A 27601-nucleotide genomic window follows, 5' to 3' on the forward strand; every position below is an offset into this window, starting at 1 on the left:
TCAGCGGAACATCCGGATATATGGCTGAGTCCACTCATAGTTCCATTTTTGTTTATGACATTGGGATATGCATGATGTTCAGGGGTCTCATCTCTTTAGAAGAGGTTATTGTGCTTGACTCGAAAGATGCCATCTCATTTAATCATGTGCAGATGTCCTATAACGTCCTAATTTGTTATTTCATCATCTATTGGTTCAAAAACACATCCGTCGCTCTGGATCTTGTATGGAATCATTGTACACTTCTAAAAGAATGGAGGATATAATACAGATGAATAATACTGAAATGAAATTTACAGTGAGGAACCAAGATTCATATCATCCTTCACCTACAGTTCTTCATAAGTCTACTCTATTTTGTCTCTTAATATTCTTATGAAACTCTTTTATTGATTTGAGTAGTTATGTGTCATTGATGTACATAACAAACACACAAGTCATATAAATAACATTGAATTCATTTATAAGGCTGTATTATTTCTTTAATTCTAGACACTTCATCCTCGCTTCCGATTACATTATTAGTTGGGAGTCTCTTATGTCATTAGAAAAAAAGTAGAAGACCATCCTGGATGATGAATTTAATGTGGTCCTCTTTTCTAGATATCTTTATCAGCATAGCCACAAAACATATTCAACTCTCCTATTACCTATATATATATACATAAATAGTTCATCAGAACTCTTACATATAAATATGTTAATAAATTATCTGTGATTTTATAACTTTAGTAGATGCATATTGGAAAATATGAATTTCGTTTAATGCTTACGATGTGACAAAACTGTATATAAGAAAGATTATTTCAGTATTCATTGACACTAAATAATAGATAATGTTCCTTGACAATTGAAAATCATATTAATATGAGAGTAACAGTTAAAACTATTTTCTTATTTATCAATTGTAAATAATGGTGCAATGGAAATATGTATTTATTCATGTGCTTTGTTGATTAAAGTTTATATTTTTATTTTTTCTTAATTGTTTAGCCTCATGATATAATTTATAGTTGATTAATTTACTACGATTTACACTTACTACAATCATAATTTTAAATATCTAGGTTTGTAGTAAATACTTAAGATTTTTGTTGACTACTCTAATTTGTCAAAGGTTTATTCATAAGTGTCTTGGCATTGAAATACATCGATATGGTGTTTAATGCTTCATTCCAGAATCCAGTAGTAATTACAAGGCATCGAAGTCTAAAAAGTTCAGTGTTGTGTTTACATTTTGTATTCAATATTCTCATAAATTAAAAACAACAGGTCTATATTTAAAAAAATATTTCTTAAACAAAAAAATTCTAAAGAATATTTTCACTAAGTATATTATTTTAAAACTAATAGCAAAACATTTAGTTTCTGAAGTAAATTATAATATTTAAAAAGATATAAAACTAACTTCCTTAAAATAAAAAATAAAAAGGTTCCAAAAAATTGAATAGTGGGGATTAAAATGATGATTATTTATTTCATTAGAACTCTTGATCATTTTCTTCAACCTTTATAAATTTTTTTGCTTGTATAATTGTAATGTACAATTAGTACAAATATTATTAATGTTGAATAAATTCACTACATACAATCTGGGATCTAATAAAGAGGGATGAAGCATGCCTCATACTCTAAAATTGCTGTGGGGAAAGAAAAAAATATTTTGTTCTTTGATTTTTCCTTTTTTGAATATCACTCCAAAGGAAAGAGGAGTATTCAATATTACATTTATGATTTATTAATTATTATTTGTATTATAATAATAAATATATAATTTAAGATACGATTGTCAATTATTGCCAGTGGTTGGAACTTGGACTCTAGATTTGCAACTCAAGTTGGACATGAGCCCATATTTCGAAGACGATCTCACAATCAATGACTCCAGACTCTACTTGAACTCCAAAGCTAATATATTGCGGTATATTAAGGTTTCCCCCTCAGCAAAAACGAGGCTGTGTGATTTCAATCTCCCTGCTTCATTCCTCTTCATACCAGATACAATCTTGTCTTATTTACAATAATAAGTCTATCACTAAAGTAAAAATATAACAATACCACATATAGTATCTCCTCTCCAATGCAACCTCTTCCTTAAAACATATTGTTTGAAGTAAAAGAAACACTTTTTTGGTTTCTTCGAAAAGTCTTTATATTTTGTTTCTAGCTAGTACGATCATTCAAAATAAATACCTCAGCTTAAACACGATGTCATAAGACTACAAGTTCAAAATTCTTAACATTAATTAATACTTAAGTTTGTCTTTAATTATCAAATCTATGGACTAAGGCGTTGCATGGGTATCTTGGCTATTTGCTCAATTCTTTTAATTACGCCACAGCTTCTTAGAAGCCTAAGATTAAATACTATTAATAATTATTATATTGTTGACTCAATCAACTAGATAAATGGCCAAGATCCCTAATACATCAAAAATCCATATTCATTCATTCCTAAATGTTCATTCATTCTCAACATTTAAAGGGAAAAAAATGACATTTAACCCTGGATTTGTCGCTTATTTTTATGAAGTCATAAAATTTAACACATCTTTTCACTAATTTATGTTATATTTTGAACATTATCGCTTGTTGTTTGATGAACAGGAAATGAGAATAAAATTATTTTCTCTGCATGCAACTCAAGCTAGCTACATATAGTATTTAGTATGTATAATATTAAAAGTATATACACAAGCCCAACATGAGCATTTTGGAAGGACATGCGCTCAAATATTATGTATATATAATGCATATAATTAATAAAGATAATTTCCTGATTAATGGTATATAATTACTTCATTATATTGCTGATGAATTAAGAAAATAGTCCCAATTAATTAATCAATTACGATAAATGTGACATCTCATAGTCGATAAGTTAAGATTGAGATAAGTTCACTTCAACTGTTGCTCCCCCGCCTCCCCCCCTCGCCATTTTTTGATGTACATACATAAAGAGCATTTTCATGGATGTAATCCTAACATTGATTCATAATTTAAGAAGATGCTATCTTGGGGGCTCAAAGTTGATATTTTTACTACGTAAAATGAACAAATTTCCACTAAATCTTCATAAAATTTCATCAAATGGCTATAAGAATGAAAAAAGTCTTAACAATTGCATTGAATACTACTTGATAGAAATGATTCACATTGATATTTGAATATAATCAAACTAATATAATACTGAAAATCCATAAAAACTATTAAACTTCAATGTTTAGGTCATACATAACTATATTCTCTATGGTTTAGGATCCCAAAATGACCGAAGAGGATTTAGATAGCAGCGCTTCTCCGCGTGGAATTGTACCAGAAGGCCGGGGCATCGAGGAAGACAATTTACAATGTCTCCATATGGAAAACATTGTAAATTGTCTACCTTCAGAGGAGCCCTGCTATCACAATCTTCCTCTTGTACTGTGCTATTTATGTATTCTACAACTTAGCTCATAGGAAAATTATAAAAAAATGACTCTTAACCTCTCAAAATTTGTATAATAAAGACTGTTGCCCTGGTAGAACACGTGATGTAAGCATTGTTAATGTACTGTGTCCTCATGGTGGCGATTATAAGGGCAATGTTTTTCTTAGCAATCGACAGCTATTTATGTATTCTACAACAATGCTCTTAGGAAAATTGTAAGAAAATGACTAACCTCTAATAGACTCTGAGACTCCTAACCGCGAATATATATAAAAATATAGCATAAATCTCCTAACAAAAACTGACGTTAACTTATGCGAAAACAATCTTCTCAATAAAAACTTGGCCGTTTTATATATTCTCCATGGGGCACGTTATTACCTTAATTGTATATTACAACATATCCTCCAAAAATAAAGAAAAAAAAGGCCCAAAAACAGTCGGTAGTTAACCAGTTCTTCAAAGGTGTATACAGGAGGTAGGCTGGAGTGGCTGTAACCCCTTTCCAAATGAAAGAGTTTTTGTCTTGCTTTTATTAGAAAAAATTATCGCACTAAAAATAAATAATTTAGTGAAAAAATAGGGGATATTGCTTTAGTAAGATTTCTTATTTAAAAAAAAGGTCATTCTATCAGATTATGCAGCAAAGCAAAATAAGGTAACACTGAAGGATACTATTGGCTTAATATATAATAATAGTTAATACCCTTGTTAACATTAGCTGTGTGATATGTCATTTTGGAGGGATAATAATCAGATTCATTATAGCCATGGTCAATAGGCATCTATTAAATATCATGTTGAAAAGTTGAGCCAATCAATTATTTATTTAATCATTCCAAGGGTGTAGAAAGCAATTTGTAGCTAGGGGTGTCGCAATAATTTGGGGAGAGGGCTTCCTCCCAATATACAAGGCCGGATTTTAGCCTGAGCAGCCATTGTGTGAATATAAATTTGTGGGACCCTATTTTTTTTTTTTAATTTTAATTAAATTTCGATTTTTTTGTTTATCTTTGGAAATAAATTTTGAACCCTAGTTTTTTTAGATGAAAAAAGGAAAAGCAGTACCCTTTTTATGTTTATTTTTTTCAAATGACCTACAATTTGTCCAAAAATTGATGGTGGTATTAAAAATATCCGTTTTATATTTAAAAAAATTTTTTTTTGGGTCGTAATAAAATTAAATTTGGCTGGTACAATCATTAGGTAATATTGAATTTTTCTGATCCAATAATTTTCAATGATTGCATCATACATCAGTATAAAAGGGCTCAGAAAAAACCATAGGAGGTTAGTTGAAATTCAACATCCGAAATGGTTAGAGAGCACTCTTTGGTGACCAGGGTCAAGGCTGTTGGCATGATAGAGGGTTGATCAAGCCAGAGAGTTGTTGCTCAAAGGTTACAGATTCCTCCCAGGACCATTGAGAATTGATGTAAGAAAAGGAAGGATGGCAACCGCTTGCCAATCAGAAGGGTCGAGGAAGGAAGAAAAAAATTAGGAAAGTTCCCAAACTGGTGTTTTCAAAATTTTTGATCAAAAAGAGGCAATCCACAAGGAAACTTGCAGCAAGATATACTTCAAAGGGCTATCCAATATCCAAGTCATCTGTCCACAACTTCCTTACGCACTCTTTGAATACTATGTCGTACAAACCTCGTCTGCACTCCAAACTTTCAGAAAACTAAAGGAAGGGCCGGCTTCCATTATATCGTGAGCGGGAACAATGGACTGCAGATGACTGAAAATGTATCCTCTTCAGTGATGAAAGTCCATTTGAGCTATTTCATGCCACAAATCCTCAAACCGATCGGATTTGGGCAAGAGAAAAGGGAGATGTAGAACCCACTCCAACTGTGAAATTTCCTCTGAAAATTCAGATTTGGGCCGTTATCAGCCACCAGGTAGTGTCAGATCTTCACCTGATTCCAAGATACCAAACTGTGACGGCCAATTACAACGTAACGGAGATCCTCTGATGTCATCTTTGTCTCGTACTGAAGAAACTGGGTCCCCTTTAATGAGGAAAACACATCAAGGCACATCTGACGCATCAAGAGCCATTTTCCAGTAGGATGGTGGCCCTGCTCAACGCTCCAAAAAGGTACAAAAGTGGTGTTCAGACAACTTAGATTCCTGCCAATAGTCATGATTTGTCTCCCATTGAAAATTTGTGTACCTTGGTACAGAGGAAACTTAATGAAAATGCGCCAGCAACTTCAGAGGACGAATTTTAAAAAAATGACAAAAGCTTTGAAAAAAAATTCTCCAGATACTTTGAATAATCTGTATGAAGGGATGCCAAATCGCATAAAAAAATGTATTAAGCTTAAAAGTCATCATATTGGGAAGTAAATAGAGTTTTTCGTCTACAAAAATCACTTGTTTAGGTTATTTCATGATTTTTTTTTAAAAAAACCACCATCAATTTTTGGACATACTGTATATTTAAAAAAAATCGTTTCTAATTTTATTTCAAATCACCTTTTTTAAAGAAAATATTTCTTAATTTATGAAAGTCCACACTTTACATAGCCATTATAATTTATAAATGTTCTACTTGCCTTCCCTAAAATAGACCCTGTCCATAGAGTCCCTGTTCCTACGGTTTTATTAATTATTGCTATTACAGTTATAGAAATTACTGTAAACGGGTGTCATAATATCCAGATTTTTCACCTCATATTAAATTTTTTAATTGTATTAGGGTATCCATGTATCATTGGTCAGCTAATAAGTAAAGCGAGATCCCTAGTATTTTACAACCATGTGATGGAGCATTGTAAAATCCTTCAAAATACATTTTAGAGCTAGAATGCGTTCAATGCAATTATCCACGAAACTGAAGCATCAACATAATTTTGCTATTGATGTTTTTTTCCAATTGGGTATAGATATATGCTCAATGCTTCTGTCCCACGGATAAGAAGATTATCATTGTCAACTGCAGGAAAAATAGGTATCTTGTCAACAATTCCGGAGAATGAGGTTTCAGAGAATGTGAATTTGAAGATGGAGAGGATATGAAATAGTCAACTTATCTGGGATTGATGTCTCTTTAGCCTGGGGTATTTGAGTTATAAACAAATTCAGGCCTACAATATTTGTCACTATATCCTAGTGTCATTATAAGCGGGTTATTCTTAATATAGGAAAGAAAAAACTAAGTTAGCTGATTAATAAAAGAAAAACGGTTGTGTCGTGTGCTCTTTCTTCTTTTTTGTTCATTATTTAACTGGTCGTGTGGGTGTTAGTATCTCCCTCTAAAAGAAGAATTATCTCCTATCTTTGGTGTAAATTGATTTAAAAATGCATAATCAAATAAATATATCGGAATAAAAATAAAATTATAACATTTTCTCTGCAATATTGCTATTTTACATGTAGAAAATGTACTCCTCCTTGTAGCAGTATTACATTTTCTCCCCCAAAATTATATAACAGGCAGTTGATTTTAACAATGATCTTAATTCAGTAATATCATATGTCTCACTCCTACTTCCTAATCGTGCTCTTACACAAAACCCATCTCTACTTATACTGTATATCAACGGCACATAATATATTTTAAATTGAATAAGACTATTCTGGAAATACATATATAGTTTCATATATATATTTAATCTATGGGTGTACAAATTGGAGCTACAAAAACTGAAGGATCCCCCGTACCTATTGCGTTCATGAACTAAAGTTATTTTTTGAACTCCATATTCAATTTTAATAGTACTTAACGCGCTAATTACGAATCTGTAATTAGTTTTACGGTATCAAATCTAATTTTTCTAGATTTTTGATATTTTAATTTTTGGAGTATATTGTTGACTTGTCTTATCAGTTGAGAGGATGAGAAATACAGATAAATTATAATCGTTTCCACTTGCTGAATATACTGTGATTAAGGATGAGAAGATGAACTATGATCAGTGCCAATATTAAATGTACCACGAGAGGCACTTGTTCAATGCCCCGAGCAAAATTATTTTCTTTCAATTTAATCAAGGTTTTTGAAGTTTCTTTTATTAAAAAATCGGAATTCAATTCAATTCTTTTTAAAAAGAAAGGAAATACCCTATACATTTGCCTTTGACATAGACTCATCTCATGTTAAAACCTGCCGTGAGTGTGATTGTCAGATTATATCATCATAAAAACTATTAACGTTCCTAAAACAAGTGTTTCCTTAGGAAACGAGGGATTTAATTTGTGTTTTAATTACTACCTCCAAGTATATGTGCACATGCTTCTAAATCAACCACTTCTATGAACGTATATATAAATTATTTTAAATACTTAAATAGAGACTTTGTGATGTCATGATCTATACACGTAAATATATGTACAATACATACCAATACGTAACCTTTCTTAACCAGGTCATATTGAAATAAGTCATCATAGATAAATATATATTGTAATTATTATTATTTCCAAGGTTGATTGAGCAAAAGGTATTTGGAGGAAAATAATAGACGTATTACTCTATTCATCAATGATAATAAATAATTAAAAATCTCCCATCTTTAAATTTACATAGGGGTTATGTAAAAAGTATGTACAGAAGTTTTTGTCATTTTTGCATCCCCCATGTTTACATTTGTTACATATTTCTTTCACCACTTTACTTATTAAATCCGCCAGTTCAAAATCCCTGCCACCCTCCTACGGGCGTATACTTTGTACTTAGCTCCTAATATACATTATCAGTGATACTAATTGATGAATACTAATGACATTTTCGGCACGTGAGAAAGGAAATAAATCGAAAGTCAACATGGTAACCCTGACAATTACAATAATGTTTTAGAGGAGAGTTGTGAAGCTGTCACGGGGTTCAATTAGATCAACTAAAAGCATCTGTAACAAGGGGGGAGAGGAATAAGGAAGTAAACAAGGACATAAAAAAGATCATTACTTCGATATCAATCCTCAATTATACTCTGAGTCCAACAAGGACTCTCAATTATAACTCCATAACAAATCCTTGGGGTTACTCTCCGTCTATAATGAGTATACACAAATGTTTAAACCGGTTTCGTATTAATTAATGATATGTTGTATGAAGTAGGAAAGGAAGTTCACTCTTCAGGAATTAAATAATAATAATGACAACTGTCAAGGGAAGAAAAATCATTCTTCAGATTACCAATTTCAAAAATAAAAACGGGGCAGTTAAAAAATTAACAAGATTTACATACATTACATATACATTAGACCCCCATGAACTGTTTAACGTCCGTCACGACTTGTCTACAGATGCACGGCACAAATATAGAGGCAAAACTCAATAGAATTTTAAAATACACAGGGGAACAATTAGGTGGGGAAATTTTGTACAAATAAATGGAAGACAATAATCAAATTTCATCTATGTAACTTATGTAAGTGTTTTTATTGATTCTGTATCTTATTCTGAACTCGATATATTCCTATTTTTAGGCTCAAAAATGATGAAAACGACAGTTTTCATTTAAACCCTTATAACTTGATCAGTTTTGGATTCTGCTCTCAAAGATTAATTCCTTTTTTGACTTGAATTCATTTGAACAAAATGAGTCTTCCCCTGTGTTATGATTGAAAACGTTTTCAAATTTGAAAAATGCAAGCTCAGTGCTAAGTTTATATCACAAGAAAATAATGCCACTAACCAAGGAAATCTATGGACTGCCTTGTATTAACTAATTTGAATTTTTCCACATAGAAATTCAACTTCTTCTTAGTGTTTGAAATTTTAGATCATAACAGGTTTTGATTGGATAGAGGGTGGCATAGCGGCTATTTTTTTACATCAAACAGTCTCTGAGACTGTTTAACATCAGTCACAACCTGTTTGCAGATGCATGGCGCAATTATCAAGGCAAAAATCAGTACGGTTTTTTTATGAAATGTGAAAAATCCAAGTTCAAAACCACAAAAAAATGGTATCAGAGCGTAATTTGAATTTTTCGACATAAATTCAAATTCCTCTTTAGTATTTAGAATTTGAGATCCCGTTAGGTTTTGACTGGATAGGGGGGTTGGGGGCTAGTGGCGATTCTTGTACATCAAACAGTTCCTTAATTAAAGAGACTGTTTGAAATGCCACAAATAGAATGGGAATATGAAAATGCAACTTTTGGACTCAATTAATTAATTTACAATGTATGAAAAAATCAGCATAATATGTACAAAAGATACGCACGTTGAAACAGAAATTGAATTTTGCTGACATACGTGATGTGCAGGCCTTAAAGCCAAAAATATAATAACATGATATTTTATAACATTTGATTTCGGTTTTTTCAAATACTTTTTATGTTGAATGTATAGTACATAGATAGGTAGGCATAAAATGTACTCGGATAATATATCAAACATATTACATGACCTTAATTTTCCAAATAAGTATAATGATACCCTTACCTTATCGTCTTAATTTATTGAGGGAGGTTGGATTCATTTTTCATTATTGCTCTCTAACATGAATCATTTATCAAGTAGATCTTTATTCAATAGGTTAACTAATGCATGTCGAAGCTGTTCACTCTATTTTCGTTCATTCTTGAAACATTTCCATTCTGGTGTTAATTTTTTTAAGCTAAACGACAACCACGTGATTAGTTTCCGTCTAAATTTAGTTGATTACAAAAAAACTTTATTTCTCGTGAGACCTCCGTTTTGAAATACCACCACAGAAAACGTCATTTAATCAGTTTTCTTCTTGACGTAATATACAATATTTTGAATTCATAAGGAGATTGTGTAGTTGGTTATAGAGTAACTCATAAAATCTTGTCTATAATGGGCATGTTAAAAAAAGAAACCAAAAATCAAGATGGTAACACTGACAATTTGAGGAATGTTTGGGATGAGATCAGCTACAATCATCTGTGACAAGGGAGGAAGGAAATAAACTAGTACATTGGCAAGAATTACTCCAATGTCGATAACCAATTCTATTTTGAGTCCAACAAGGACTTACAATTATTAGTCCGCAACAAATCATCAGGATTATCATCAAATGTTACCTAAGGTTTTAAATATAATTGAATCTATTTAGGAAAGGAAGTTCACTACACAGGAATTAAATTATTATGACAACTGCTGAGGAAAAGAACATTCATTTTTCCATTTCTTGAGATCCCTTTTCGTTTATTTAATGTATAAATTGGCCATTTTATTACTTATATGAATAAATTTTGGCTATTTCTTCATAGAAATAATATAATAACTACTCTTTTAATCAAATATTATAATACAGTATCGAATAAAATACTATGTAGATTTTAATAATATGTAATTTATTTTAAAAATGGCGAAGAAATAATATGACAGTGATAGTGTGTGAGTATATATGATAGCAGTTGGTACAACTGACTTACTTTGCTAACTACCAGATGATTTTGGTTCTTTTTTCTGTTTCTTTTTCGAGAAAAGGTTGCGTGAGGCAATAAAGATAACGACGTGTAGCCCGAGGTAAAATATGTCTTGAGAGAACAAGGAGCGAACTAATGAATGTTGTTTAAAAGTTTTTTCAATTAATTGTTCCATTTTTTTCTGTTCCGGTGCTTTAAAAGAACGGGCGCTCATTTTTAGTTTAATATCAGGGCCTTTCCCTAAAATAGGTATTAACTTTTGTCATTCAATACATGGTTCAATAAACTCTTGGAAATGGGTTAAACGTCTAAGTCACAATGAATCTAGTGTAGTACAATTTTACTTTCATTAGTAAAATTTAGCAACAGTATTTCATTTTTCTCTAGCCATACCTTGGTCAAAATCCTTTTAGAATTAAAATGAAACGCAATGATCATCAAATCTCTTATATTTAAGTGATATTATTTTTTTATATATATAGAGTAGTAACTTATCAATAATACATATAAATGAAAAATGTGGAATTTTTATCAGGATTCAACTATTCTCTGAATAAGGCAGGATGTAACTAAGATAACAGAAACAAAATGTACTACTTTATTTCCTTAGAAGAACATTAAAATGGGAGACTCAGATGTGAAAACAAAGGATATTAAGTTGGTAGTGGTGGGTGATGGTGCCATTGGGAAAACGAGTCTTCTTGTCAGCTATGCTCGCAATCACTTCCCTGAAAGTCATGATCCAACAGTATTCGACTGCATAACCACCAGTCTACAACGTCACAATATCAAAATCAAACTCAACCTTTGGGATACTGCAGGACAGGAAGACTACGATCGTCTGAGGTGTTGAGTTCCTAATAATTCCTCTACTACAAATCCCCTTCATTTAGTTCCTCATCATTTTTTTCAGACCTCTTGCTTACCATCATGCAGATGTATTTCTCCTTTGCTTTGCACTGAATAGCAATGCATCACTTTATAATGCCAAAGCTAAATGGGCTCCGGAGCTCAATAAACACAGTAATGCCCCGGTTTTATTAATTGGACTCAAGGCGGACCTACGGAAGGATTCAAATAGTATCAGCAAAAGAGAAGGATCCGATATTGCAAGAAGTATCAAAACCGTCAAATACCTAGAATGCTCTTCTCTAAAGAGGGAAGGAGTGACTACTGTTTTCGAATCTGCAGTGGATGCTGTTATACTGCCCAAAAAGGCTGGATGTGTAATCCTATAAAAACTACTCTAATATTTTTATCATGATAAGTTCACATTCTAAGATATCAAATAAGCAATTTTTTCTTTATTATTTTGTCAATAAACGTTAGGTATTTATTTCTGGAAAAATATATTTATAAAGGCCTTGTTTTAATCTTCTCAATAAATATATATATTCACAAATACAGGCATAAAAATAAATAATTTGATATATATTATAGGGGGATATATCTTTTTCTTCTAAAAAAAAGCACAATTTTGCTATAGATTAGGAGAAATTCCATACTTTTTTAATTTTTTTCGTAGTCTTCTTTAAGCTCAAATTTGATCTTAATTACAAAATATTAATTGCTCTATAGACAAATGGCTTTCCTTTACAAAAAAACAAATGATGTTAAAAATAATGGGAATACATAAAATTTTTAGTTATATAACTAGGCAGGATTGAAAGTGAAAAAAGATGAATTGAGAAACATTCTACTCCTTATCTCGTTACATAGAAATGTCTTAACTGGATACATATGATATAATAATAGTTTTAGATATATATATATATAATTTTTCATAAATTTAATCAGACACACAGCCAAATCAGTAAAAAGATATATGAGAATATTTTCCTTTCTTGTCCAAACAGTCTTTAGGGAACATTTCGTACTTTTTTGAGTTGGGCATGTACTTTAAGGAATTCATTCTCTGGTTCTGGACTACAATGACCACTATCATCGTCACAAGAATCCGGCTCCTTCTTCTCTAACTAAAAAATGACAATTAATAGTATATATAAGTAAATAAAAAATCATTTTAGCCAAATATTTAACTTACATCATCCAGCCGTTTCGCTCTTTCTTCAAGTGCTCTTTGAAATTGAGATTTATTTTCATCGTCCATATATTTTCTATCCACATCAATAAGATGACGACTCCGTTTCTCCATAGCTATTTTGAGTTCGGATTTATTGGCGAGTACATTCACTCCTCTGAAAGGAAATTATAGTACATAACACAAACACTATCTTGAAAAACAATCAAGAAAAGCCAATATATCCTTTTACATCAAAGGGTTTTTATCCACCGGAGCCCAGAACCCCAATCATTTAGTATTTATTAGCTCTATAGATGATTCATAAATCATCCATAGCTGCTCCAATTAGGCCTCAATAAAAAAACAGTGTTTACGGTACTGCATAATATATGTATACATAGTGTTGTGTCGGTCTTTATTTATTCGGTCCAGTCCAGTCTTAAGACCAGCCCGTAAGACTGTCAGTCCTAGAACTGATTAAAAAAGAAGAAATAAAGTTGAATGGCATCACCAAGGACCGAACTTTATAGAGTCTTCAGCCTTAAATAAGGATTAACACAACGCTATGTATTAGTGTTGGATCGGCCTAAAAAACTAAATAGACTTCAGTCCTATCAGTTCGGTCCAAATAAATTTGTCAATCCTAGGACCCATCCTTATCGGACTTTTGTGGAAACTAAAACTAGTAACTACATCATTTGTTTCGCTGTAGTTTTATCTTCATTCATAAACACTTTCAAGGGAGAAAAGATACATTGAAGTAAAAAGAAGGAAGTGTCTGAATAGAACGTATTAAGCTACCATTCATTATTGTCTTAGTTCTTTTATTCTTCAAACCTAGCTATAAGTAAAGAAAATAAAAAGACGGGTAGAAAATTAGTCCTAGGACCGATCCAAGTCTACTATATATTCGTACAGTTTGTGTTAGATTGATCTAAAAAACTACAGTCATCTCAGTCCGTTCCTAATATAATTTGTCAGTCCAAGGATCGGTCCTTATCGGTCTTTTTTTGTAATGACGTAGATACTAACTATGTCATTTCACTTTTATCATAACTTCTTACAAAAAGACAAAATACCTTAAATCCAAAGTAGAAGGTGAGTGGCTAAAACTTATTATTATACATTCTAGCCATCCTTCATTTTTTTCTTCGATTTTATATTCTTCAATCTTGTCTAGGAGTTAATAAGATAAAAGGATAGCTAGGACCGACTAATCGGTCCTTAGGACCGTTGAATGTTATAAAAGATAGGACAGATAAAATAAAATAAAAAGACTCAAAGAGGGGGACGAGGAAGGAAGACTGATTAGAAAATCAGTCATAGGATCGATCCAACTCTAAATAAAGTTTAATATTTATCACAACATATTTCAGTAAATTATAGGCTTTATATTCAAATTTACTAGGATTAGCTGAGAACCGTCCAAGAATGTTAACTATAGTTTAGAGCCAGGCTTCCTTTGATTTATGAGACTTAATTCGCCTCCAATATTATAATTTATCTAATAAAATCGATCAACTTTGAATTTATCATCATTGTAACAATGAATTTTTGCTACTTTAAGTGAATAATTTGCTGATAGAATCTGACGATAATTCGTCAATATGAATACAAATGTACATAATATTCAGACTCAATTTTGAGGAAACTCATTCTACCTTGTTTTTGTTTTGACGGGTCACGTATATTTTTTGTATAGTACAGTATTACAACTATATGACATTTGTGTCAAGGATCATATTCAGAACAAAACCCAGTATAATAATATGTAAAAAAAAAAAGACAGAGTGGTTATGATAACTACAGGAAGTGAAGGTTATACTTAGAATATGGTTCATAAATAAATATATTTCTCACTTTTTTGCATTCCATTTTATCTCCCGATGAACATTCTGTATTTCTTTGGAGCTGAAACAAGGGTTCATAAGTTTCTTTGGAAGGATGAGGCCTTCTTCATCCCTTAGATACTTGGAGGAATCGCTATTCATTGCTGTAAATACATGATTAATAGTCATAATTAAATTGGTTGTATATGTTTTTAGACATAAAAATTGATACATTCAAATACAAAATATGTAAATATTTATGGATTGATTGAATCAACGACAATGTTCTTTCGTGATGAATTAGGATAAATATCCAAAAACCTTTTAAATAGTTTCATTCAAGGATTTTCCACATTAATATGATTATTACTTTGTTGTAATTTTTCTGTGGCCAAAACTAATACACGTTGAAAATTATGATGATATGTTTTAATAACAATTTAGAAAAATAAATAAGTTGATTCGTTGTTTTTTGGTAATCAAATCATAAGGACAAAGTTCTATCTATCAAATAGCCTTAAAAGGGAGTTAAGACATCGATTATTATTTATTATCATTAAATATGGGATTAAAAATCTAGTATACATGTATAGGAGGTCAACTAGGACTCAAACGAAAGGACATCCAGTTCTTCTAACAAAAATTATTAAATAAATTTGTTAAATGAACGATTCCGAGCATGTACGTAATAATATTAATATATATATATATATATATTATACTTAACAGATGTTAAGGAACAAAGATCAAAGAGGGATATAATTAGTCATTTTTATTATCATGTATTCAACAAGTTTGCAATAATAGGCATTTGATCCTACGCAATGACAATGGAATTGTTCGTTCCTTCAATTTAAAAAAAAATACAACTTATTTCATATTTTGAAATGCTCAAATTTCAACACTTTATTTGATAATATTAAATTGACTACTACTTCAAGAAGATGACCTCCTTGATGATAAGAAATAAATCAAATAGATAGCGCAACTCCAAAAAATATCTTTGAGGAGGTAATCACAAAGACCACGAAATGATGAGAATTTGAGGAAGTATTTTATGCAATCATTGCCTTGCCTCCCAAAAAACCACAAATTGATGCAGTGTTAGAAACATAACAATTATTTATTCATAAACGTACTAAGGATTGCAAATCTCTTCCGCTCTCGTCCTCATTCCCAGACTCTTTTACCAGCCATTCAGAGAAAGTTAAAACAGAGTTTCACTAACAATTATATGAATATACATTATTACTATTTTAACTCTCATGCTTCTCCAGAAGCAATGTAAAAAAAATATGATGTCATTCTGTCAACCTACGAATTTAACAATAATGCAAAACAGTTTGATCATCATCAAAAAATATATAAGATATTATTTGTTAGAATACGACGTACTTTTCACTTCCCCCCCCCCTCCAAATTCACACACAACAAACACATCAAAAACACAATGTCCAACAAATTTCACTCTGTTTTCATTGTTAGTTTCCATGATTGAACATATTTAAAAAAAAAAAAATCTTATTATTACTACAATAGTTAATGGAATCGACTCTCTTAACAGATACTTTAGATAGACATTCGTAGTAGATGATATATTATAATTGTTTTGCAAAATAAAATACCTTAGTTGTAGTACATAGAGTAGACTAAATGTTTTGTAAAAAGTCGTGGCAAGCGGTTAATAAATTAAAAAAACAAAAGATCCTCTACAATAAAAATGATTATATATATTTTCACTTGGTTGTCATCTGGTGGCCATTAATTGTTTACAACCGAACAACTTCTTGAGGCAACAGCAGTAAATTATCGTACATAATATAATATAATACATCAACATAATTACCATTTTAACCAAAGTATTACAATAATTCAACCTGCACTTTCAAAAAAGCAAAACAAAAGGATGAGTCTTGCAGGGAATGAATTTATGCTCTATCCTGGATTTTAAACAATGCACCTTTGACTCAGTAAAACTAAAGACTCCTTTAATTGTTTATATCTATGAATTCCCTTTTGTGAAATGTAGTACACAATACAAATTTGAAATTACATTGTGGCTCAATAAAAAAGGATCTAATAACAATGGAGCAGTATCAAGGATATAATCACAGGAAGTCAAGTTAGAGAACAGATCGTTACCTTACTATTCGTTTAATTTTGTAGAATGAGGATTTCTTATTGACGGATTGATGAAGGGATGAATTAATGGAATCACTTAAGAAAATGCACACTACTCCGTTGTTGTTGACTCTCAGATCTCTAAACACCCACAAGTTTTCCTGTTGACTGATGTAAGTGAGGATCCCTCTTTTTCACTCCTTCCTCGTTATTATTAACGAAAATACTCCCTAGCCGAATAGAAGAAACAACGCGCCTGCTTCGTCTTCTCATCAGGTAAGGAGCAGTGTGAGAAGAGGGAACGAATTACTACTTAGATACTACATCTCATTCACCGAATGTGTTTTTTACTATCATTTAACATCTTCAATTACTACAATTCTCCATACTAGAAATTATGAAACTCGTAGAAATCTTTTGAGTCGTTATAAAAATTAAAATAATATCCCAAACTTTTTTGTCAAATTAACAACGTTTATTTCAGCCTAATAAAAGTGCTGCCTTCCTAGATAGCTGTTCCTTTTCTAAAGTGGGATGGCGGGTAACTTGCTGTACTAGTAATAACCATAGCTCTATGACGTCATCATACTCTTATTGATCCTCTTATAATAATAACAACAATTCTTTTATTTAAAGGAACCAACGGTTTTTAAGCGGGGAAAGAATTTTAATTGTGTTGACTGTTCGCCTTTTAGCAAAGAAATAATTCTGTCGTTTCTTTTAACTTTTATGACTCTCACGAGCTATTTATAGCTGTAATTATTATTGATAGTTAATACTAATAGTTTATAGTAGGACAAGCCTCCTAAATTATTTCTATTAAATCTTCTAGGTTGATATAGCCAGGTATTCACAATCAGACCCATAATACAAATGAGGTGTCAATCTACAAATTGATTTGGATTTTCTAAATATTTGTTCGATGATTCCTGTTTTTATATATATCTCTCTCTTGTAAATTTGTACTTTCCAATCTACAGAGTGTAAACAATTTTTATTTGATAGATTAGGTTTTTAATAAAATGTTTTCAGATCAAGGCTTTATGCCTATGAATAATACTCATTCCTTCTTCCAATGTAAATATTGTAGTATATCTAACTCGTAAGTAAATAATACATAATAATCATATATATATACATTGATTGTATTTAATTAAATTAATGATCCCCTATGAGTCAAATCAAGATAAAAATTCCCCGCTTGGAATTTTTTCAATAGCCAAACAATGAACCACAAGAACACTTAACAATGAAATAATAAGGATGTTTTACGAATAATTTTTGATGTTACATAGATATGTAAGAGTTACATAAGGATTCTAAATTAACTAAAGTATTTTTTTCCTATTAACAAAATTAGAGGCGATTACAATATGTCAATACGAGTTTTAAGCACATTATTTATGGGTAGTGCCATGGTGACTATATATAAGGTGTGTTGATAAGAAAATTGCAACGCAGTCTGGTCAACGTTAGTGGACAACTTTTTTGATGACGTCACAACGGGGAGTTACTGACTATGTGTTGTTAAGTATTAACTCATATTATTCCAAGAATTATGTCTTCTTCTGGAGGTACTAGGCGTATTTGTGCTATGGCAATTATTACTACAAAAAGAACAAAATGGCGAATGAATCAAAAATTTACCTTATTAACATCTACGATGAGAATGATCAGAGAACGTGTATTCTTTTTTTGAAGAGCCTACTCCACGGAGGCCCATTGGTGGAAGTGCTTGAACGCCATTACATTCTATGAGTTTTTTATAACTTTCCTTACACTCTTGTGAGCAATGACGTCATTCATCTTTTAATGTTGATTTTATGTAAATGTCGCAGAAAAAAAGCTCACCCAAATCAATCCTCGCTCATATAAATGTTAATAAAAGGACACTTTCTTAAATGATAAGATACGGCAGAATATTGGCGGAGGTGGAGAATTACAGGGTCGATAATAGAATTATTATTATGATTATTTTTTCTGGGGTTTTACAAAAATTTGTCAATTTTGAAAAAAATATTTTTTGAACTTTTTCAATTAGAAAAGACGAATCTGATATAATAACCTTTTCTTTAGAAAATAAACATAGACAAATTGATTTTTTTTTATATCAATGTAATTGTCAAATTTTGACAAAAACTATTTTAACAACATATATCATTTTTGAAAAAGCAATCCGTTCTTCTTTAGTCAGGAGGGGGGGGGGTGTAGCACCCCTCCCGTAGTTACAGACCTGGGAGCTTCGATTCAAGTTCATCATTAGAATATATGATACTGGAATGAAGTTCAAAATCAAGGATTTGAAACTTGACTAGTACTCGAACGCAAAGACACGAAAAGAAATTGTACTGTAATCTACACATTGAGACCTTTAACAAAACATGTTTGCAAGTTTTTGGCATTCCCCCTCCCCCATTTTCGCATTTGGTACACTAATGTATGTACATATTCTACTATAGCTTGGGTTCCCCATTTCAAAAACCCTCTCCACCTCCTATCTGCACCCGTACTTGGTTTGTAGTTAGATATTAAGTACTCTTTAAAGTGCCCACCTTTAATAAGGTAAAAAATCAATTCGAGTCATTATCACATATCAGCAAAATATTATCGATAAAGGATATGCTACTTATCAATTGAAATTTGTGATTGAACACATTACTTTTGATTATATACAACTACTTTATACTAATGGGCTCAAAGGGAAGAGTGGACAATCAGTACAAGAAGAGCATGTTTTTTTCTTCTCTTTGCTGATTGGCTTAAAATTGTAGCCTGTCATCAGGGCAATTTTAAGGGTTTTGAATTCAATTTATGTACGACTTTTTGAGCTTAATTTAATTATTTTTGTTTTAATTAGGGCATAGTGATTAATTACAATATATAGTTCATAATGGTAACGTGTACTGCAGTGGATTGAAATAATAGATCAACTTTGACTAAAAAGTTTCCTGGCTTATCGCCCAAGAAAATGTTTAATTTTCAATAGACATCAATCGTAGGAAGTTCTGGACCAATGCCATCAAACGTGCGAATTGGACTCCCACCAAATACTCAAGAGTTTGCCAATTCATATAATCTACATTTTTTACTATGTGAGGGATATGAAAATTAAATTAATGGGTTGTTTTATAATGATGTCACTGGACTCCATATTATAATTATTCATACTTAAATTATTCGCTTTAGGATCCCTTTGAAGAATCAATGTTTCTGCAATGTCTTCAGAAGGACGGTGACGTTTGGTACATAATGCAATTCCTACTTTATTTGAACATGTTAAGATAAAAACAAACAAAATCTTCCGTTTAACCGAAACAAAGACGTAGAAGAACTTCAAAGGAACCAAAACAATTCTAATGTTGGAACATTTGCATTCTAAAACACATGGGACATCAAATAAGGAAGATTTTCCAATTATCAATATGATGATGGCGAATCGATTTCTTAGATGATTTAAAAGAAGGGAGAAATAAAACTGACAAGCGGATAATGCGATTTCACAAACTTTATTAAAACTAAAAAAAAATAGTGATTTAAAAAATATAACAAAAATCCTGCAAGATATAATTGAAAAAGAAATAACAAATATATCCCTACGCGATTGTCATAATATTAGGACAAAAATTATTAAAAAATATTGACAAGTTCGCGTTAAGATGTTTGCAAAACTTTCTCGAATGAAACGAACTGAGGAAGGAGGAATGAAGAACAATGTTCGGGCTAGCAAAAGTGCAAGTATGCATGAAATTGTGCATCACCTTTCTTGATAATTGGTCACATTTAATTATGTGTATACTTTATATTTATTTAAAAAAAATAAAATTCTTTAATAAAGATAATAAAAAAAATTTAACAACTATTATATAAAAAATAAGTATTTTAAATTATGAATTATGGGAGAATAACAACTATGTATATATGTATATCAGTCGGTGCAAACGCTGCAGATGATTTCACCTTATTTATTTCCTTCATATTTTTGTTGTTGTCGCTGATTTTTTTTGTTCACCGTTTCCCTTGAGTTTCTAACTTTACACTATACTCTAAAGAGCCTAAGGCTCAAATGAACAAGTATTGACTTGAAATGAGCTTGAAAGAAATCTAAGGAATCAAATTGAACTCAAAAAAACATTGAAAGGCTTGAGAATCGACTCAAGACTTCATGCCTATGACCATGGAGTGCAATATTGGGTTATTCTACATCTGGTAATATGAGAAGGATTAGTGATGTGTTTCTCCCGGACTTACCTTGACCTAGAGACCAACTTTTATAGATATTGGACTCTGTTGAGTTCTGCATCGGTTTTCCCGACAAGAAATAATAAAAAAACGGATAAATCCGTTCTTTACCATCAAGTTTTTATCCCAATGTTGCGCTTTTGACACAAAGTTCAGACAAATATGGTTAGAAATAGGTCTTTTCTATGTCTTTTTTGAAACCCATGTTTATTTTTTGTTTCCTGAAACAGTACCTAAAACCACAAAAAAAAAACAATGAAAATACGGAAAAGATTGGAATACAGCCTTAAAATGATTTAAACACGCTAAACAGCAACGCACAACCAGCGAAATGTGACCGAAGCACTGTCTACATAAGTAATATGATTTGGGCCAAATTTCGAAGTTTTGGTCGATTTCAGAGGCCAAGTTTTCTTGCCATTCTCCAAATATGTCGAGTATGGACGCACTTAAGTTCCGGAGTTCTTCTGTAGATTAAAATCTTCCTTAAAAAAGGTATCGAACTCTTAAAGTCTCGATCTAGAAAAATGTTTATCTGTATCACAACATTTGTTAAGATATTTGCAAGGCCCTCAAGTTTTGAAATAAGTTTGGCGTGATATATTTAATCTTACTATGTGTAGGATAATGTAAATAAATACCCCTTGACGTTATTTGAAATAATTTATTACTTGCTGTTACCTTAATAATACAAAAATATACTATGTATTTTTTTGCCAGTTGTCGATCTTTCAGCTATTTTCTCCTAATCAATGTTTTGAACATGGATTGATTGAATTCGAATTATCTATCATTCATCTGTAAGCAATTCCTAACAATTACTGAATGATAATTTCATAGTTGGAAAAGAATTGGCTAACTATTAACTGGTTTTTGGGTCTCTTTTCTGTTTCATGTATGAGAAAAGTTTGCGTAATAAAATAGATATAAAGTAATATTGGATATAACGACGTAAATAATAAATGTTTTGGTTAGAGGGTTTTTTTTATGACAAAAATGAGTGACTTCCCTTTGAAATATTGTGGTTCCTATGCACCCATTTTGAAATGTTTTGATTGCATGAGAAATGCAATATGTGGGATGTTATTGATTGTAAATGTGTATGACGCATGAGATCCCTTCTTTGCAAATCCCAAAGGAGCTCCAATGTTTTGTGTATGTAACTATAAGGATGTTATAATTGTAGTTCCAATTATTTACTATTAAATCCCATTGTGTATTAATCGAATACTGTTGAGCAGTGCAAATAAAAATAGCCAATAATAATTGAGGATCAATTAATGGGTCTTTGATCCCGGAGTTAGTTCATGACGGATGTTAGACATATAATATGTAAGTATGTATTTAATCAATGTATAATCGTACATCCTTAGTTAGTTGTGAGTGATATTTGAAGGAAGAATGTAAACTCCTGTTTCATATCCACTCATTAAATCGTAAAGACATTTATAATCTGTACATAATATAATTATAAGTAAGTAATGTTACAACGCAAGGAATGAAGAATGGAAGACGAGCAACAAACCTTGTCTTGTAAAATCTTTTAATAGTATACATATATCTATCTCTACACAACAGATTTCTTTTGTGTAGACATAAAGAATAAAATAATGAATGTTGACTGATTGATGGTGCTATCTCATCCATTTTATTACACAAAAGAGATCCCTTAGAATTTATCTATTAGGGAAGATCGAGAGGAGTTGTAACCGTTTTTATTTAAACTCAATTTATCGCAGACTTGGATCCACTTTACACTTTTTCCGTTCATTTCTCTAAAATTTCCATTAATAATAATTTTCATTATACCAAGATTTTAGTGAGGCTTTAGCATACCCCATAATTTGAATATTGTAATTTGGGGTGATTTTTTCATTTATTTTTAAATAACTTTTCATTTAAAGCTTTTAGAGAGATGGTTAATTGGCAACATATCTTATTTTATAGTTGTGAATGTTGAGTTGATTAAGTAATTAGTTATTGGCAATTCTGCAAAGATCTTAAAAATGATAGTTTTTCCAGAAAAAAAAACACGCTGCCAATTACCCGATTTAATCAAATTGTAATAATTTAAAATTCTTTCATAACTTCGGTTCTAATAGAACCAATTTTGATTCTTTAATACCATTATTCGTTGAGTCACTTACGTTCAAAGAATTTTGCAAATTGCAATATTTATTATCGATGGCAAAAGCACATTCTTTACTAATCCAGGGTATGATAGCAACTAGAGATGTTCTGATACCAAATTTTCAGCCTATTCCAGTTCCAATTCCGTTATGGACTATTCGGAGTCCTTAATTTATATAAAGGAATTTCATACAAAAATAACATATTTTTTTTCTTTTTTAATATTTAACTTTATATTATTTACGGATAAGAAAAAAAACTTCCATAATTTTATCAATTATTATTAGATAATTAATTTTAGTTTTCAAAGGTTAATTCTTCTCTGTGCCTATGAGTTAATTTATTTCTGGTTGGCTCATATTAGGGAGTTTGACATCCCTCCTTTGTTAGATATTTAAAGTCAGCCTCCTCGCCCTCGGGCTTTGATCTAATTTCAACTGCCTCACTGATTTAAAATAAATAAATATATATATATATACATTGGGTATGTTCTATTATATCACTGGCTTAGCCCGGATGAGATCAAATGGTCTTGAACTTTCACCAGTTCCTAGCTGAATTTTATATGCTTCCCCTATGAATTGAATTAGCTATAAACCTTTTTTAATGGACCCGGGACGGATACTGATAATTCGAAGTAGACTCAGAAAATATGGACTCGAAAGTAGCTCTGTTATAAGCAATATTATTCAAGGAAAATTCAAAAAAATAAATATTTAGTGAAAAAGTTACTTAATGGCTTCAGAGTAAACCGCTCAACCCAACTTCTACCGTTAAGGAGTTTTTGAAGGACACTTTGATCCAATTCAAATGTATCGGCCTCAAAAAGTCTGGTTATTTTTAAAATGTTACTTTCAAGTACATACCCTGTACAAACCTGCAAATTTGTATATTTTTTTATTTGTTTGAGCTACGTCTTCTAGTTTAGCTTTTTTACTGATTTGTAACTGTAATTTTGTCTTCAAAAATGAGCTCAAATAAGTCATATTATCAAAGGTAACTTGAAATACAAGGCATTTGAATAGCATACAGATCAGCCCTCCTTCTTGAATTGTTGTACCGTACCGTTTGCTGGTCAAGCTAAATAGAAGGATTGCTTTTGTGACGTCAAAGGCGATGTGAAAAGTTATTTAATATTAACACAAATATTGTATTTTAATCGTATTTATAATAATTAAATAAAATTATTATTATTAAAATTTCTTATCCCTCTATTCATATAGTGACAATTGATGGAGTCCATCAATAAATCTTGGATCTGTGCGGTTACTATTTGTGACTCATCTGATAATATGGTTTACTAAATTTCCCTAAGGATTGCTTAAGAATACATATTTGGGAAAGATCTTGTTATTGAAGGAGTCGCCTTAGAAAGAGATCCAGAATTTGTGCAAATCATTTTGAAGAAAGTAATAAGAAGCTAAAATCTAATTCATATTTTCTAAAGGTGATGAAAGGAGGACTTAAAAAAAATATTTACAAAGGTTCAAAGTAAATCAAAATTGTGTCTCAACAATTTAAATTTAAATCCTAATTTAATATTTTATCTTTCAGCCATTTTATTTGATATAAATTATCGTTACAATTAATTGTTTGTTAATGACGTTTCGGCTTGAAATGTTTAAATTTCACATGATCTGACTTGCAACTATCATTATCAGAATCCCATAGACATATCACTGGTAAGAAATATTCAATTCCTAATATTTTGCAGCTAAATCAAGGAATATATTTTCAGACTTTTAAGACATCATATCTTGAGACAGATAGACAACAACGTCGACAGTAGTCCTTTAATCTCAGAGGCCATTTTATAAATTGAATAATTCTATATATACTTTTTTTAGTATTCCACAAGTTCACTTATATAATAATTTATGGTCATGTTTGGAGTTATGTCCAGCTTATATGTCTATGATGATGTCAACGGATTAAAAGTTCTATTTTAGAGCTCTCAGGATTCATAGTTCATCAGTGTGATAGGATCCTCAACTCCGAAGCATTTACATAACCAACAATACAATTATCCTTTCATGAAATAAATATATGAAAAAAACAACAACAATGAAACAGTCCCTAACTTTTAGATTGATAATAGCTTATTTTGTGTACACCTTTTTAGATATTTGACCTTCCAATCAGTTTATTCTATGTATAATATTGAAGGCTTTTAGTTTAATAAACCCATATGTCTTAGCATTATTTTAATATATGTACTTAAGAAAATCATTTCATATCCTCGCAAAATAAATTTGGCTCCTTCATATCGGAACATAAATCTTTAACAAAGAAATTTAACATTTTTTGAGATTGTACAAATTTAAAAAGTTGTTAAGTTTGCTTAAAAACTGAAAAGTATTTTAATCTTAAATATAAGGTCAATCCCTATATAATTGTACATTTAACTCAATCTTTGAATTTAATATTATATCGGCTGTGACGTCACTCTCCATCGACAAAGAAAAAACAAAGGAAAACGCGTGGTGGAAGACACGCATTAGTTCAAATATGAGTTTTTATAATCTCGCCTCTAGAATGAAATCTGGCCCATCCCCCTTTACTTCTTCTACAGCCTGACATCACCCTTTATTATGCAATTGTGATATAAGTGTTGTTGCTGTAGGTTTTTGATGTTTGAATAAGACTTGATAATCAAATATTATAGCTGTGTCTGTATGGAATATATAAATATTTATATATACCAATCGTACAATATATCTACAATACGTAAATTATCTCTTTGCAATAAATCGTTGATTGTATAAATAATACTCATTCTTAAGAGTAAATACTTTGTGGGCTGTGTGTGTGTTGACATTTACAAATCGAAATCTCTTAACTAAACAAACTTACTCATACTACTATTCATACATAAATATACATATCTACTTGTGTAGAAACTCGTTCGAGCACCAATTTTATTTGTTTCGTTTCGGTCTTAATTTTTTTTTTTAGACAGAGTTGTCGGTACAAACCACGGTTTTTCTAAATCAACCGTGATTGATGTTTTCATTATATTAAACACATATCTTATATAGACTATAAATATATAAATAATTTTGAAAATCTAAAAAGTGCATTTTAGAACAGATACTGTATATACCGGGTCAACCGTTATAATTTACTCATCTCTGGTATGCTTGTTTTGAGAGGTTATGAGTAATTTTTTTACAATATTCTGATCAACAATTTTGTGGGACACATAATTAGCTGTCGATTGCTAAGAAAAACATTTTTCTACTTGCCGCCATGAGCACACTGAACGAGGCTTCAGATCCTAGCATTCTTCCACAAAGGATTGCCCAAGAAGGCTATTTTTGTCTCTGTCAATTGCCTGAAGTCGGTCTTCAAGAAAACACCAGATTTTTCAATAGCTGACATGGCCAGCAAGATAAACAAGTCCCCCTCAGTGGTGTCCAGGCATCTAAAAAGGCAGGATGAAAGTCTTTCCGGGATATTCTGCGGCCTCTGTTGCCAGAACAGCAGAGGAAAGTCGATGTGAAGCGTGCAAAAACTCAAAGGAACCTGAGGACTCATTGTGATCTTTTCTGATGAGAAGTTGACCCTGTCTTCAACATGCTCAAATGATCAAGTAATGCCATTTGAAATGTAGCAGAGGAGCACCGATAAGTCTCCACCACCAAACACCCTGCTTCAGTGATGATGTAAGGTCTGGTTGCATTCAACTGGAAGGCCATTAATCCTGCTTGGTTCCCTTTAGGATACAGGCTGAAAGCTGATGAATACGTTAAAATTCTGGAAACCAAAGTTAGCTCATGGACCAAATCCATCGTTGGAAGTTCTCCTTGGATGTGCTAACAAGATGGATCACCTGCCGACACTGCGAGGAAACCCCAAGAGGGGCTCTAAGCCAACATGTTTTTCTGGGCAGAGGGCTTCTGGCCGCTACAGAGTCCAGACCTCAACCCCTAAACTATTCAAACAAGGGGCACGTGGAGTCCAAGACCCGCAGGAGACACTATAATAGCGCTGCGTCCTGAAGACCCCCATTAACAAGGCCTGGGCCTCCATGAGCGCCAAGAACATCCAAAGATCTGCAGTAGCTTCTGCCACCTCCTGGAGCTCACCATCAATTCTGAGGGCGGATACATTGACTTAAATATGGTCTTTGGGTTTCGATTAACAATTATTGAAACTTGTTTCCTAACTCACCCTGTATCCTGCCATTGACTTCAATACTTTGTGTGTTGAAATGTATAAATAATAACGGCTTGCCCGGTATACTCGTATAATATAAAAAATAATTCAGAATTTATCAATTTATATATTACAATATGAAATTATAACCATTGAACTAAAATATATAACAATTTGAAACTTTGATATGTTTTTAATTTGACAATTGCAAAGACCTATAATTATTTTTAATTCATTAAGACCGGAATAAGTGCATTTGTATATTCTCCAAGACTTAGAACTAAAGAAGGAAGATAAAGGGAATAAAAGAAATATA

General features: G+C 31.4%; 2 protein-coding genes and 2 long non-coding RNA genes across 4 annotated transcripts in view; 3 read left to right on the plus strand and 1 right to left on the minus strand.

The window, feature by feature from the left end:
* The first annotated feature begins 11386 nt into the window (after positions 1-11386).
* LOC121119487 (ras-related protein ced-10) lies at positions 11387-12137 on the plus strand. Its single transcript, XM_040714159.2, has 2 exons — positions 11387-11631; positions 11699-12137. The coding sequence occupies exons 1-2, from the start codon at positions 11408-11410 to the stop codon at positions 12021-12023; spliced, it is 549 nt and encodes a 182-aa protein (XP_040570093.1). The 5' UTR covers positions 11387-11407; the 3' UTR covers positions 12024-12137.
* Positions 12118-27601, minus strand: part of LOC121119486 (uncharacterized) — a 33239-nt gene continuing 17755 nt past the window's right edge. The window contains exons 3-5 of the mRNA XM_040714158.2: positions 14669-14801; positions 12830-12983; positions 12118-12761 (exon numbers count right to left, since the gene is read on the minus strand). Coding sequence (XP_040570092.1) covers positions 12645-12761; positions 12830-12983; positions 14669-14801 — 404 coding nt within the window. The 3' untranslated portion in view covers positions 12118-12644. The remainder of the gene's footprint in view (positions 12762-12829; positions 12984-14668; positions 14802-27601) is intronic.
* LOC121119488 (uncharacterized) lies at positions 16061-20617 on the plus strand. The gene is made up of 5 exons (XR_005864766.2): positions 16061-16931; positions 16993-17034; positions 18119-18543; positions 19616-19850; positions 19945-20617. It is a non-coding gene; the product is annotated as an uncharacterized lncRNA (long non-coding RNA).
* On the plus strand, positions 24062-25300 carry LOC139905676 (uncharacterized). The gene is made up of 3 exons (XR_011780650.1): positions 24062-24618; positions 24682-24809; positions 24866-25300. It is a non-coding gene; the product is annotated as an uncharacterized lncRNA (long non-coding RNA).

Source organism: Lepeophtheirus salmonis, chromosome 6 (assembly GCF_016086655.4).
Source record: "Lepeophtheirus salmonis chromosome 6, UVic_Lsal_1.4, whole genome shotgun sequence".
NCBI lineage: Eukaryota > Metazoa > Arthropoda > Copepoda > Siphonostomatoida > Caligidae > Lepeophtheirus > Lepeophtheirus salmonis.

Coding starts and splice junctions, on each gene's coding strand:
- LOC121119487 (XM_040714159.2), top strand. CDS start 11,408: ATGGGAGACTCAGATGTGAAAACAAAGGATATTAAGTTGGTAGTGGTG. Junction 11,632..11,698: donor GAAGACTACGATCGTCTGAG/GTGTTGAGTTCC, acceptor CATTTTTTTCAG/ACCTCTTGCTTACCATCATG.